Source organism: Primulina eburnea, chromosome 3 (genome assembly GCF_022965805.1).
Source record: "Primulina eburnea isolate SZY01 chromosome 3, ASM2296580v1, whole genome shotgun sequence".
NCBI lineage: Eukaryota > Viridiplantae > Streptophyta > Magnoliopsida > Lamiales > Gesneriaceae > Primulina > Primulina eburnea.
This window is the reverse complement of record NC_133103.1, coordinates 32771795-32788655: the sequence shown is the minus strand read 5'-3', so window position 1 is coordinate 32788655 and position 16861 is coordinate 32771795. Positions and strand designations below refer to the sequence as shown.

The following is a 16861-nucleotide window of genomic DNA, read 5'->3' as shown; positions in this document are numbered from 1 at the left end:
ACAATCTCACCTTGCGACTAAGAGCATCGGCCGTGAGATTCGCAGATCCTGGATGATACTTGATCTCACAATCATAATCCTTGAGTAGATCCATCCAACGATGCTGACGCATGTTCAACTCAGCCTGAGTGAACAGATATTTCAAACTCTTATGATCATTGAAAATCTCAAATCGCTCACCATACAGATAATGGCGCCAGATTTTCAAAGCAAAAACGATCGCTGCTAATTCCAGATCACGAACAGGATAGTTCTCCTCATGAGACTTCAACTGTCTCGACGCATAAGCAATCACATGCTCGTTCTGCATCAGAACACACCCTAGTCCCTGTAAAGAGGCATCGGTGTAAACACTGAAACCACCAGATCCAGACGGTAAAGCCAAAACAGGCGCAGATGTCAAACGTCTGCGAAGTTCCAAGAAACTCTCTTCGCACTCTGATATCCACTCAAAGGAAACATCTTTCCGAATGAGCTGAGTGAGTGGCTTAGCAATCTGAGAGAAGTTGACAATGAAACGGCGATAATACCCAGCCAATCCCAGAAAACTGCGGATCTCGGCTACTGTCGTCGAACGCGACCAGTTCAATACCGCTTCCACCTTGCTCGGGTCAACTGAAACTCCCTCGTTAGAAATGACATGACCAAGGAATACAACCCTGTCAATCCAAAACTCACATTTACTCAACTTCGCATAAAGCTGATTCTCGCGAAGTGTCTGTAAAATAATCCTTAAGTGTTGTACGTGTTCTTGTTGATCATGCGAATAGATTAATATATCATCTATAAACACCACAACAAACTTATCCAAGAAATCCCGAAATACTCGATTCATCAGATCCATAAAAACTGCTGGTGCATTCGTCACCCCAAAAGGCATAACCAGAAACTCATAATGCCCATACCGGGTCCTGAATGCAGTCTTCGATATATCTCCCTGATGAACTCGAAGCTGATGATAACCAGACCTTAAATCAATCTTGGAATACACAGAGGTACCTTGCAGTTCATCAATCCGTGGCAACGGATACTTATTCTTTATCGTAGCACGATTCAACTGCCGATAATCTATGCAGCGCCGCATAGAACCATCCTTCTTTTTGACAAAAAGAACTGGTGCTCCCCACGGGGACACACTGGGTCGAATATACCCCTTGTCAAGAAGATCCTGCAACTGCTGCTTCAATTCTTGCATCTCCGATGGAGCTAAACGATAAGGAGCTCTAGAGATTGGTGCCGTGCCTGGCACTAAATCAATGCCGAAATCCACTTCCCGAACGGGAGGAAAACCAGGAATCCCCTCGGGAAAAACATCCGGAAAATCGCAAACCATTGGAATGTCACTGATACCGACACTATCTGCGGACGAATCAATAGCATAGATAAGGTATCCTTCCCCGCCCGACTCTAAAGCACGACAGGCTTTCAGAGCAGAAACCACAGGCATCGGGGGTCGCGCTCCCTCTCCATAGAAAAACCAACTGTCGCCCTCAACTGGACGAAACTGCACAAACTTCTGATAACAGTCCACAGTAGCTCTAAACACAGTCAGCACATCTATTCCCAGAATGCAATCAAAATCCTCCATCGCAAGAATCATCAAATTAGCAGTTAAAACATTACCCTCAAACTCTAGAGGACAACCCAAAACTAGACGTTTAGCTAGCACCGAATGACCCATCGGTGTGGAAACAGATACCACAACGTCCAAAGAAGTGAAAGGTAATGCATGACGCTTAGCAAATCTCGCCGATATGAATGAATGAGATGCACCAGTATCAATGAGAACGTAAGCAGGTAATCCACATAACTTAAAAATACCTGCGATAACTCTCTCGTTCTCCTCAGCAGCCTGATCCTGGTTAAGAGCAAAGACCTGCTCTTGAGTACGCGGTCGGAGGTTAGAACCCTGAGTAGACTGTCCCTGCTGCGGCCTCTGATGAACTGAAGTCTGAAAACCAGATCCTGATCCTCCGCCCATCTGTGGACAATCTCTCTTCATGTGGCCCATCTCACCGCACTTGTAACAAGCACCCGCAACCCTGCGACAACGCTCCGTCGGGTGATCCTTCCCGCAATGCTGACACGGGCCCTTCTTCTTCCCAAAATGGTGAACTCCTCCAGATCCAGAGGAAGAAGAAGTAGATCCAGCCTTCTTAAATGCTTGGGCGCGGGACCCAAAGAACTAGCAGGACGAGCAGACTGCATGGCTCGACCTCTCAGCAAACTGCCCTCAGCCTGGCGACAACGGTTCACAAGGCCCTCATACGATGTCGGATCATCACAGACAACAACCCGATCAAAAATCTCCTGATTAAGGCCCTGAAGAAAATGGTTATACTTGGCCCTAGCATTGTCACTGACATGCGGTACATACGGAAGTAACTCAAAGAACTTCTGCTGATATTCATCAACAGACAAACTTCCCTGCTTCAGATTGATCAACTCAATCGCCTTGGTTTGCAGAAGAGCTGGCGGAAAGTAAAGCAGCATGAAAGCGGCTCGGAAATCGGCCCAAAGAACTCGACCCCGTCGCTGAACTATCGGTGCAGAGGTAGACTTCCACCACTTACGCGCACTACCCTCCACCAAGAAATCAAGGGTATCAATCTGCTGCTCCGCCGAGCACTGAAAAGTCTTGAAACAGCTCTCCATCCTCTCAAGCCAGTTCTCCGCAACATCCGGAGTCTCACCGCCCGAAAGAGGTTTCGGCCCCATCTGCAAGAACCGATGCATACTAAAACTCCTAGGCTCATGACGACGGTGTTGACGACGTTCTTGATGCTCTCGGCGACGCTCCCGATCGTCGCGGTCTCCCCAGCGTCCAATGCTGCCATGACTACTAGCATCGTCGTCAAAACCAGACATCTCTAGCTACAAAAGTTACCAGAGATTAAACCCAAAAGGACAGTTCCAAATCCCAAAATCTTAATGCATGCTCTGATACCATAAATGTAGTGACCCGTTCCAGAATCACCTACTAATCAGAACTTAAGCATGCAAAATTAACACTTAAAACTGAATCAGGTAAACAGCGGAAAAACAATAATACAACCCAATCGAATCTGTAAGTACAAAATACTTAAACAACCAGATCGAACTAAATTCCAAGAACAAATACCAACAACTACAGGTCAACCTCTGCCAGCTCCCTGTCCACTCCCTCCTGGACCGTCTAACCTGAGACCTGCCCCATCGAATAGGGTGTCCAAAACAGAGATAAACCGAGGACGTGAGCATAAAACGCTCAGTACCGAAAGCATGAGTATACAAGACTATGACATGCATGTATGCAAAATGTACTGGATACCAGGATCTGGGTATAACGAAATACTGCTCAGACAAATGACGTCAAGGTATGTAGCACTCTGCGCCGTCGCACCAGGAGGTGGCTCCCATACCAAATGAACCTGTGGATATACCGGTGACCTGACCACCGTCGGCCAACGGGGTCCAACCATCCACAACAAATGAGGGCTGAGCACCCTCTCAACAGGCTATCTCAAAGATAATCAGGCTCAACATGATTATGCAAATGCCGCATAATAAACCATGCATCATATGACAGATAATAATGCAACATATAAACATGCAACACATAGTAAAGCATACTCAATCCTGCTATCTCGGATAGTACTTTCGTACCTCAAACCAGTAGATCCTAGCAATCAGCCCTAGAATCAAGCCTACAATCCAAGTGATACCATATCACTAAACCACATCTAAAAGCCTTAACTAGACTAATAGATACTCCCAAATCTCAAAGGGAACCCAGAACTATACCTGCGTCCGTAGTCAGCCCACTGATGCCGCTAGCCCCCAACTAGAGCACAGCTCCGCTACAAAACCAGTAGCTCCCCGCTAGTGCCCGAACCTCGGGAAAAGACTAGAAACCCATCAGAAACGACTAAAACGCTCTGGAACTCTCGGAATTGGCGAGTGAAAAGTGAAGCCTCGCGCTTCTATTTATAGACAACGATCGGAAGATCCGATCCACTTCGGAAGATCCGATCCGGTGCACTTCGGAAGATCCGATCCACTTCGGAAGATCCGAACTCTGCATGTCTTCCACGTGTCCAGCCACCTGTCTCGGACGATCCGAACCCCGATCGGACGATCCGAACCCTGACATGACATGACTCGTCTGACTCCGAACAGAACGGTCCATCCGAACCCACTTCGGACGATCCGAACCAACTTCGGACGATCCGAACCCGGTTCGGTCCTTCCGATCCCACCGAAATACAATTAATCCAATAATTAACTCAAATTAGGCATCGGGATACTACACGCCTAATCAAGTCCAAGACTAGAGACTGGATTTCTTTTTTAGATCGGACTAGAGATCTAAAAAAAATTTACGTTTAGACTGGATCAGAGGATTTTAGAAACCCTGTGACGATAATAACCATGGAAGTGGTCATGACATTTTTCTTCAAAAATTTCATGGTGGCCGAAAATTATGTGGTAGGATAGGGAGAAAATTTTGGTGAACAAAGTTTGTTCTAAAAATAGTCTTATTTCATATGACTAATAATGAAGTATTTATAGACTTTAATTCCTGATCACATTAGGAGTTCTAAACTTATTTGAATTCATTATCCAACTCCCATCGGGATTCCCTATTTTCATTAATTAAAATTTTCATGTTTAATATATCATGCAAAGTCAACTCTTTATAATGAATGCTACATATATACATTATTTAATTTTTTAATTAATTATTAATATATTTATTAATAAATTCTAGACCCTTCTAGGATATTACATGAGAATAATGTACATATAATAGTCACTGTTACTAACATTATTATTTAATTAGTAGATTCTAAATTTCCTAAATAAATAATTATGAACTCATTAAAACCTCGATCGACGATCATACAATACTGATGTACTGATGGTACAAATCTTGTTCATATAATGAAAATTGATTATATAGAATCAACTTATAAAATTCTTTAATAAGCTTTCTCTTTGATCTCAATTAAACTACAGTCGCCAAATTCAACTTTTTGAATTTGAGTATCTTAACGAGAACTAAAAATTCGATACTTGTTTGATTCTCAATGGATCAGCGATACAAGCAGCAATAACTTCACAACATCTTATGATTCAGAATAACATTTATTTTTATTCGGTCTTACCCTAATTAGCCTCATTATTTTCATCAACCACTTGACCAAGAATGTCAGAACTGAAGTCTTATTAGACCCATCGAATTATAATAAGAGTGTCTAGTAGCATCACCCCATGATCCCTTAGGTATCATTGATAGTGTCTGCTAGAACCTTAAGTTATAATTAGCGTACAGTCCCTTCAACTCATATATCTCGATCGATTCTTCAACTACAAGTATATCAAGAATTTCAAATGAATTCGATAACAATGTGATGTATCTTTGAGTATTTATAGTGACATGTCTTGCTCTGGCCAAAAACTTCTTGCAATATTAACTCATCAGATCATATAGGATATCTACACACGTAGGAAAATAGTGAATCCTCAACTACAATACATTCACTCCTACATATTTAGAAACTACACCCAAACTCATCACCTGATGACCCTCAATGGAGCCGGTAACCAGATCAAAGTACATGTTAGTACGTAGAGTTTCTATGTTGTCCCGGGTCGAAGGACTAATGGTGTGCAACCATAACTGCGAATTATTCAAGTTGATAAGTGATAAACGCTTGGATAGTCCGATGGAGATTTGTTAAGTGTCAGCAAATGATCACCCATCTGTATGAATAGACATCTCCATGCCCTTACTAATGAAACATGACGTTTTTACCACATATGTTAGTCTGAAGCTTAAGCGACCTTTGACATAATTTTAGGCAGCTGATTCAACTAGAAACCTATTTAGGATATACAATACACTTGCTAATGAGTTTCATGATCTTACATTCCGAGACTGACCTCCTGGTATCTTTAGTATATTCAAGGGCTTTACCTATGCAGCTTACATAAGTATACAGATAAAGTAAATTTCATAATGATATAAAATCGTAAAATATTATTAAAATAAAGATTATTTTTAAGTAAGAGTCAATAAAGCTCAAGCTACAAGTTGTTGTTGGGTGCCTACTATAAAAATGTCCGACTAGCCCTATAACCACCACCCTTAAATTTTAGACCCATTGCTTCACAATGCTTCTCAAATAATGGTCCTGGCTGTTAGAGTAGGTGCACGTCGAGCCAAATGTTGGCCGAGTATTCACAATTAAACTCTATGTATAAACAGTCTTTATTTTAATAATATTTGAAATTATTGTTTTGGCACTTCTTTATCTGTATACACATGCTAGTTGCATAGATAAAGTCCATGAATATAAAAATAGTAGAAAGAATATTAGATGATCATATGATGAGTATCATGAAACTCATATTTACAATACTATATATTCTAAACAGTTCCTAGTCGATTCATCCGCCACTAAGAAAGCTATAGGCCGCTTGAGTTCGAGACTAGTATCTGTGATGTGAGTACCATGTTTCATTGGTAGGGGACATTGTGATGTTCGAACATGCAGATAGGTGCTCCTGTAGAGTTTACTGAACAACCCTCCATAAAGGACTTTCCAACTGGTTCTCACTTATCGAGTGGAAACGTCCTAGTTTATGGTTGTACACCATTAGTTCTTATGACCCGGGACAACATTGAGACTTTATATGCTAGCATTGCACTTTGACTTGTTTACCGACTCTCATGGGGTCATCAGGTGGCAAGGTTGGGTGCTTTGTTGAAACATATAGGAGAGGATGCATTGTAGTCGGGGATTCACCGCTTACCTTCGGGTATGGATATCCTATGTGTATGTAGTTTGAAATCTCTGATCAAATTATGGTGGTAATTATGAAAAGGGTTTCATAGATTACACCATCGATGCAACTACGACATAACACATAGTATCGATTCATTGACAACTCTCGATATACCAATGGTTGTCGAATCGATCGGGATATATGAGTTGAAGGGACCGTACTGTACGCTAACCATAATTGAATGGTTCTTGCAGGAACTATAATTTGATACCTAGGGAATCATATAAGCGATGCTGCTAGGCGTTTAACATGATTGGTTGGGTACTATCAGACTTGATTTCTGACGTTCTTGTTATCAAGGAGTTGATAAGTAAGAATGGAGCAACTGAGGTATGCTCAAATAAGGACAAGTTTAGTCCCGAATCACATTGTGATGTGAACCCACGGCTAGTTGTATCAATGAATATTGAGGGTCATACAAGTGCTAACTTTTTAGATCACGTTGAGAAGTAAAATAGTTGTGTGGAATGACTTATAAAGGAGTTTATAAGCGTAAATAAAATAGAAGTATGACTTCTATAAGGAGAATATAACCTTTAATTTGAGGAAGTGTTCCTAAATTAAAAGTTGGCTAAACAAATAATGTATTTGAAAATTGTGATTTTCATAAACATTATTATGGACTAAATTAAATTAATTCAAGTGTTGAATTAATTAAACACTAGTGGGCCTATTATAGTCCAAATAATTAAATTAATTCAAGTATTGAATTAATTAAACAATATTGGGTCTTGTAGAGCCCAATTAGAAATAATTATTTAACTAGTGAGCTTTAGTAAATTCAAGTAAGGTTTAATTGGGCTCAAATATGTTTGAGACATTTAAATAAAAGCCCATATGCTTTGTAATTATTACAAGCCCAAATAAAATTGCATGCATGAGAGGTGAAGGGTTGGAGACTACTTTTTCAATGTCCAAGGCTCGGCATGCTAAAAGTGAGTTTAGCTTTTTACACAACCAAGAAAAGTCTTCTCCCTTCTCTCTTACACTACTATGGCCGAAAATTTCACCAATTATTCTCTCCAATTTTTGTTCTTCAATTGTTGAGGAAATCCTATACTTCTCAATGAAAAATGCTCTAATTTTTCTAGTGCAAAATTAGAGTGGATTTAGCTTATTGGTGGTGGACCTAATTTGAAGGAAGGATGTGGGGACCCGGACGCTAATCATCTTCTTAATCATTGTTGGGATTTAAATTATCGGTTCTGATAAACAGGGTCTCAAAATTTTTCTTTTTTTTTAAATGTAACTGCGGAAGGTAATGGAATCTAAATAATATACATCTCTGTATATAAATACAATTCAGTATAAAAGTAACATTCTATACAACAGTCATTCAACTACTCTAAGGTTCAATTACTAAGTTCAAGTAATAAACCAAGTCTACAGTAAGTCCGGAATCACCACGCTACTCGTCCTCTCTCTTCATATTCTTGACCCTGATCCAGCCCCACCTGTCGTCATGCACACATACAAAACAAGACAACAGCCGGATAACTCCGGTGAGAATAAATCCCAGTATAAAACATGGTAACATGTATATACATAAAGTAACTCATGAAATGTTCTATCATGAATAAACTTAAAAACAATAGATTCCATAATCTATGAAATCAAATCAAAATAAGCATGCAGCTCCAATCAGATAAACATGCAATTCAAATCAAATCATATAAACATGCTATCATACCGAAAGCAATAAACTAGGGTTTCATAGTCTATGAAACCACATCTCCAAACACATGCAGTTCTAGTCAAATCATGTCTAGACTCGACTCAACTATAACTCTAGGGATCCCGGTGTGAATAAGACGTCAATGGCTGTCACCTACCCTCCCAATCGGGGTGACTGTACGTCTTATTCCTAGACTTCGGTCTGAGCTGTATCGAGTAATCTACAATAGGAGGGTGTCTGCTCCTACGTAACGATACACCGAACGTCTAGAAATCTGACTATCTGTCAAACTTTCCTATCTCAAATGCAATGTATAACAATCTGTAAACAAAGCATGCTCATTTCAAAAGATTTGAATATAAAGTCTATAAACAAATCATAATCATATCAGAAGATAAACAATAATCAAGTATGTCATTTTATTTGGAAACTCAAATGAAATATGATTTGAGTTGTATCTTCCCAGATATCACATGAATTATACCTTTGTCGTCCCTGTCTGACGAAGACGATGACCTGTATTCAACTCTGTCCATATCAAATCTGAAATGACAATATCGAATACACTGTATCAGTGAAAAACTCAATACACCACATGTTCTGATCAATACTCAAATCAGTATACAATCTGATCAATATCTGAACAAGATACAATCTAAATCATGTCATCGATATCACAATACAGTCTAAATAATTTCTGAGTCGGATCAATCTCAATCAAGACTGAATCTGATCAATATAACTCAACTCATGTTTCGACGACATAACAATACAATCTGAATAAACCTGCCAATCTGAACATCACATATATAATACCAGAACTCAAAATCTCAATACCGGTATGTTCACAATCAATGATACACAATTCTGATATCAAAATATCAATCAATATCTTTCATCATTCTTAACAATTGCATAACCAGTCTATTCTGAAATCTGACTTCGATTATACAATGTCTACAATAGCAGAAACTCTATATCTGAATCACATGAAATTCTAGCATCATAATATTTCCAAAACATCTCAAAACGTAATAAAACTTACTTCCTTGTGTAGCTCTTAGCACGTGGAGCACAATACTGCGTTCAGATTTGAATTCTGATGGACGGATCTTCCACAATCGCAAATCTAAAAGGCGTAAGGATTTTCTCCTCAAAATCTCGACCTTCTTCTGAGTTTTTCTCAGGAATAAATCGTGTAATTCTTCTATATATATACTGCATGCAATTCATAAAACGTGGCAGCATTTGTCAAGCAACACGCATGACCGCGGGTGCGGTCATGTCATGCACCGCGGGTGCGCTCATGCTTCGGCATGCTTATCATTTTCTGAAATTCAAGACCGCGGGTGCGCTCTGTTCTGTACCGCGGGTGCGGTGTTGGCACCGCGGGTGCGGTGCTGCATTTTCCAGAATTTCTTATTTTTCCATCCTGGCAACACTTTATAATCTTGTCTTATCATTTCTTATAATTTCTGGGCATTACAAAGGAGAACAAGGAAAGCTTGTAGATTGTCATCCTTCAAAGAGACAAGTTGTTTACAACTTGGTTGAAGCCATAACATCAATCCTTGTGATTGATAGGTAAAAATTCTGAACACCCTATGTATGACATTTTGTTGTTTTTCATATTTGCTACACATTATAGGATTAGGGTGCTCGTTTTTTGCCCTTGAAAAACAATTTTGAAACTTCCGTTGCGCATTCGGGCATCTTAATCAATCCCCTTTCACTGGCAGGGGCTTCGTCAGTGGATCAACAACGTTATCTGCAGAGACGAGTCTCTCTGCTGATAGGTTTTATCTTCCCACAATCTCCCGCATTATATGGAACCTCCCTAGTATATAAGAATGACACCTAACTCTTGTACGAAATCATCATCCAAACAACCTATTTTACAACAGCTGACGCAGCTATGTATTCGGCCTCAGTGGTTGAATCTGTTGTTGTTTTTTTCTTGGAATTTTTACAAAATACAATACCACCATTGAGCTTGAATACAAATCCAAAGGTTGATTTCGAATATTCTATATATGATTGGAAGCTAGGATCAGTATAACCTTCCAATTTTAATTATCAACTCCCGTAAAACGAGAACACATTCTTAGTTCTTATCAAGTGCTTAATAGTGCCCTTCACGGCTTTCCAATGCAATGGATATGGATTCGATTGATATCTTCATTGTTGAAACTTTTCAAGTAAGCCAGTAATGATTTACCTTAAGTGTGCAGAAGCTATGATCAGTTTTGAGGAATCTAAATCGCAAACTGAAGACCCAACTGTTCACACAAACTGAATCAGGTGAACTAATATGCCAATTGAGTAGTTCAGTTGATCATCCAGTTGATAAATGGTTCAGCAGGAGAACCTCAGAAGCATGGCTAGCCAAATAAGTGTTCAACTGATGAAGAAGCCCAGCTGATCAGTTCCACTGAACGAGAGTGAAATCAGTCCAACCGACGAGTCAACTGATTTCACCAGCCCAACTGAAGATCAGTTCCGCTAACTAGTTCGGGTGTCTATTAAGAATCTTTCAGTTGTAGAACTCATTCGGTGGATTTCAGCTATACACAAAGGTACAAAGTATTTGTCCAGTCAAAGGATAATAATGGACGTTGCATCAGAGTATTAAAAAAAACGTTTCAGAAGGGTAATCAAAAAGTCGAGACACAGAGTCCAAGAAACAAATTCAAGATGCAACGGATACAATAAATGAGTCTCAATGTACGACCAGTTTCGCGCCTCTATAAAGAGGAGATCAGTGAAGATGAAAGAGAGAGAGACACCAACACAACCCTAGAAAAGAAAGGGCACGCTAAATGCTTATCAGCTTTCAAGAAGCAAATTAGTCCAGAGGGGCACTTCAACGTGTTATCAGCTTAGTTTAGAAGCTCATTTCCCTCAGTGTGTGAGCATCCTTTTTCAGTTCTCACACACGTACACTCTTACCACCACTCAAATACAGTCTTGCACAAAGACGTTAAACTTGTGTATGTAGTCTTTGACACATAGACGTTAAAGAAGTGTTGGCTGGAAGGTCCTGCTTCAGTCTAGACTAGGATTTCAGTTATGTAGTGGGTAAGGCCTAAGCTGGGTAAGTTTGTACAAGTAGTTGTATAAATCAAAGTATTCTAGTGGCTCCTAACCGATGTGGTAGAAGGGGTGACATAGAAGCAGTTGTAGTCTCCGAACATCCATAAACATATCTTGTGTATTTAACTGATTAACTGATGTTTTCAAACTGACTTGATCAGTTAGAGCATCCGTCAATTCAGTTCTTGCCATAACTGAACTAATATATGCGATAACTGATCCCCTGCTTTTCAGATATTCAGCTAACATAAGTTAGAATATTTTCTAATATAACAGCCTTCTTCACAAAGGATTACTTCGAGTTTCTTCTACTTGATTTTAAACCAAACTCAATTTAATTCATCGGTATTATCACTCTTAGAACACGAGCTATTGAAGCTCATTGGAGAATATTATGTTTGAAGCATCTTCGAAGTTGCTAGTACACACGGTCCTTTAATTGCAACACTCAGTGAAAATGCAATATTAGGTAGAGTAAATATTATAAATTACATTATACTGCCCAGAGCAGACGCATATGGAATGCAGCTCATGGTTTATATCTTTTCATCAGTTTTAGGGCACATAGACTTGGATAGAGTCACAATATGAAATGTTGGAAGATATTCTCTATTGGACTCCTCCATAGAGTATTTACTCAATATGATATCGATTTAAGTAGATTGGGTGAGTCCTGACATCCTCTTCGATCTATCCATATTGATCTATATTTCTAATCATACATAGGATGTTTCACCCATATCATTCATGGAGAACTTACTAGCTAACCGTAATTTAATTGATTGCAACATACCTACATCATTCTCATTGAGTAGTATTTCATACATAAAGTATTAGGAATTAAACTGCACTCGCACTAACCTCTTTGTATACACAAGGTTTCTTAGGGTTCTTGACAAAATCAAACTTTTTGATAGTGTTGTCAAATATGAGGTTGCAGCTCCTTGATGCTTGTTTGAGTCCATAGATGAATCTCTGAACTTAATATAGTTCAGATATGATGACTAAGGCACTACCTCAAACTAGGTTTAAGCGTTGTTTAAACTTAATTAATGTTGTGGCATGGGAGTAGCCCGAAAGGGGATTGGAACACAATCGATCTTTGGAAGACAATGTGGAGATTGTTGATGAGTGTCTCCCAAAGTAAGGATCTCTTCTGGCCATAGCAAATTATTGGGGCTTACACGAATGGCAACAGCAAGTGCTACAACTAAGAAGTCAATGGTATAGTTACTATCGGATTGACCAAGAAAAGTGACTATGAGGATAGGAAGGGAAAGACTTGTTACTGGCCAAACAAATGATGATATAAAGGCTCTGGAAAAGGGAGGGAAGATCACTTCTGAAACAACTCAACAATTTACAAAAGAGGGATATGGGGGAGATTTGGGATAAGAGAGTTTCTGGATTGTATCGATTCTTCTGTAAATCATTTCTTGCAAAACTTGTGATTAATAAAAGAGATTTGGCTGTTCTCCGGACATACGTAGGCCCTTGCTGCCGAACCACGTCATTCTCGTGTGATTAGTGCTGAGTTCGTATCGGCTAACATATATCTGTTCATATTAGTTGTTGCTAGTTTAATTCATCTGGGTAACTCGATAGTTGATTGGCTCCATTGTTTAACAGAAATATATATTTAAAAATGGGGGTTTAAGGATTGCAAATGTGTAACCTTGTAAGCCACTCACGTGGCATTTAAGTAACTTGATAATTGGAGACTTTACAATATAAAATCGAGAATATTCTCATTTTTCCTAAATCATTGCTGTATTCATTTTCACTTTAATCTATATATATATCTATAACTTGTAACTAAAACGATGGGTGCTTGGCTTTAATCTATTTGAGGACCCATTATCTTGTGTTTCCTGACTCCACAATTCAATAAAATATTGTTTATTAAAATCTACAAGCAACAATGACATTCAAGTAAGATAATGGAAGCACTAATGAACATATATCCCATTAGACTATGTAGATTTAATCATGCATATATACGTTATCTTTTACATATAAATTTTTTTAGTGTAATAGAAAAGTTAGATAATGTAAAAATTTGAAACTTTTTCCGAAGCAAATTTTTTATAAACTGTTTTATAAATTATTAGGGAAATTAATGAGTCCGAAGATCTTTCATCATTTTTAAAATTTATCAAGTCTAATACATCTAGATAAATCTGGAGTCGAACCATGCTATCAATATAAAAAGTTCAATCTTTCATCTATTTCTAGATCCATAAACAAAGTGTATATACATTAGCATGTCAAATCTTTTTGGCCGATAATACCCTTCATATATGTATGTATGGTTGAAATCTATGATAAATTTCATGTAAAGTATACACTACTTATTTATTTGTTTGTGCAAAATATTTTTCACGAAATCTATGTGTATGAGATGTATGATAAAAGAATATGAATATATTGTTGTCATTTCTGGAGAATGATAAAAAAAAATCTTCAACTCCTCAGTAATATTTTCTTTTACCTTTGAAATACAATTAAAAAAATACAAATAATTTTTTTTATAAGTGATAACTAATCTGTCCCTCCACAAATTCTAAGAATAGTATATAACTAGTCATTTATTTTGAACGACCATTTTTTGTGTTTGATTTCTACAAACCCTTTTATTATTTTCTTCTAATTTTCAACTTTCTTTTTTTTTCATTTTTTTTTTATAAATTTAAACATTATTGCTGTTGAATTGCTGTAAGAACCACATGTCATCAACATTCCACAGAGCATCCGACGCATCTGCACCGTCCACCCACTGGTTGCAGTTTTGATCCATGACAGGAAAATCTAAGCCATGGTTAAAATTGTAGCCGGCCGGGCTAGTTAAAGACTGATCATGGTTGTAACACAGAGGTTGATTGGCAAGATAGCAATCTTGATTGCTTCCCTCGTTAACTGGGTAGTTGTAGCACTCAGTCAGGTCGGAAACCGGTGAAACTTGAGTCCCGAAAGAGTCAGAAGACACGGCGGCGCTGGAGGTTTCCTGCGTGCAGAAGTGAACACCTCGGCTAGGATCAGGTGGTGGCATCATCATCTGACCCGAGCTCACATCAAGATTATTGTTGTTGTTTTGGTAGCTGAGAGGCCGGTGATCTCCTGTGGCGGTGGCGGTGGCGGAGTTGGCATTGGTTGTGGAGGAGGAAGCCCCCGCCACCTCTGCAGCTCCTGCGCCAACGGCGGAGGCTGCCTGAATCCTCTCAACCAGCCTCGGCATCCATAGGTACCGCATGGTATCCTTAAATTGTTTGCTATTCACGTCACATTTCAGCTGCTTCGCATGTTTTTGAATTCTGGTTCTCCAATAATTTTTTATCTCGTTATCAGTTCTACCAGGTAAATGTTGAGCGATTTTCGACCACCTACGCACATAAAAAAGATTTCCAAATTTCATTAAATCTGTCGCAAGTAAAAATTATATTAAGATACTTAAATAGCTAATAATATTATTAGCATATCATACCTATTGCCCCATCGAGAATGGAGCTCAAGAATCAGAAGCTGTTCTTCGAGAGTTATATTTCCCCTTCGAACCTCAGGCCGCAAATAATTCAGCCACCTCAACCTGCAACTCTTCCCAGTTCTCTTCAGACCTGTGACATTAAAATTTAGTTTCCCATTACAAATCTGATGATCATAAAAGAAACCAACTAAAAAGCAATGAGAATGGACTAAAATAATCACCAGCTGATCGAGCAAGGGAATTCCAGCGGCCATCTCCATGGTGAGCTATGTAGTTGATGAGAATGAAGTCCTCTTCAACAGTCCACGGCCCTCTTCTTAACTCCATTGATTCCTCATCACTTCCACTGTAATTTCTTGAAACCTTAGCATGTAGATCATCCATTTTCATTTTTTACTGTAAATTAAATCTGATCAATTTTTGGCACAGAAAATTTCTTTGTATGGATCAGAGAAAGAGAGAGAGAGAGACCCTGGGGGGTTTTGGTGTTTGATTACAGGGAAGAAGATAAAGAGAAGGTGGGGGTTTATATAGAAGAGCAGGCGAAGTTTAAATAATGGAGGAAAGAAGGTGGCATATGGGAGAGGGTAGCCGCAACGGAATTAATTACACTAATTAATGGTTAATATAATATACTAATTAAATAATTAATTGCCCCCAAACTTAAAACTTGGGGCTTCCTATCTACTATTTGCGGGTTATAAAATCTAAAATTCAATTAACTATTATTTAATGGCAGCTTTGGAGTTTGACACTTTGACTTTAATGGTTTATTTGTGAGTCGAGATGGGTTAAAATAATTTTCCTTTTATGGGATATATAAATATATTATTTTAATAAATAACGCAGAATGAAAAGAATTGTCGGTATGCAATCAGAATTCTTTGTCCAATCAAGTTGTTACCGATTATTTGACCATGCCACTCATCTATATATCGCTAGTGTTGATGTTGGAAAATATGATTCTGATTTTGTTTCGATTGTTATTATTTTTTTAAAAAATTGAACTTATGGAATAACTAAATTCGATCTATCTATATATATATATATTGATTGATATGGGAAAATAAAACATGAATTAATTCTAATTTTTAGTCATTAATGTTGAATTTGATAATGTAACTCACGAGATCCAACAAACACTGAAAACAAATATCTTCTAAATCTGTATACAATTTATGATATGATGTATTTTTGAAAAACTGCATTGATTTAGAATCATGTATGACACTATTTATAGACAACTTGTACCATCATCGAGTAAGTTTAAATTGATTTATAGTTTATCTTGATGACAAATTTCCAGATATGATAATCAAATATAAATATTTATCATTTTAATTGAGATAATATTCTTGATTTATCTTTTTTGAATATGAGACTTATCTCTCGTTTATCTTAATTAAATATGTTGATCAAAATTAAATTATTGTAATAAAATAATCCACATTTTAAATATTTTACTAAAATAATCCACATTTAAATTAGAAGGTGACTAGAGAGAGAGGAGGCCTCTAAATTTCTTCCGAGGGGCGAGAACCATGTCGATTGAAGACGGAATAAAGCCCATGCCTACTGAAAAACAAAAGGAGGTGATTTTAATAGGGTTGGTGGAAGAATTCACGCAGAATGAGAAAAGTGGAACGGGAGGCGAACTGCTTATGTTCGGCCAGAGGTGTTTGCGTTCGAGCGATAAATATTTGCTGCTTGGTCGCAAACACTCACACATATTTTTAATTTTTTTTAAAATAATAAATAAAAACAATGAAAATCTAATTTAA

General features: G+C 38.2%; 1 protein-coding gene across 1 annotated transcript; it reads right to left on the bottom strand.

Annotated features, from left to right (window-relative positions):
* Nucleotides 1-14152: 14152 nt before the first annotated feature.
* On the bottom strand, nucleotides 14153-15587 carry LOC140828463 (transcription factor MYB108-like). The gene is made up of 3 exons (XM_073191418.1): nucleotides 15302-15587; nucleotides 15081-15210; nucleotides 14153-14979 (listed from the first exon to the last, which is right to left on the bottom strand). Exons 1-3 carry the CDS (start codon nucleotides 15468-15470, stop codon nucleotides 14289-14291), a joined length of 990 nt encoding a protein of 329 aa, XP_073047519.1. The 5' UTR covers nucleotides 15471-15587; the 3' UTR covers nucleotides 14153-14288.
* Between the last annotated feature and the right edge of the window lie 1274 nt (nucleotides 15588-16861).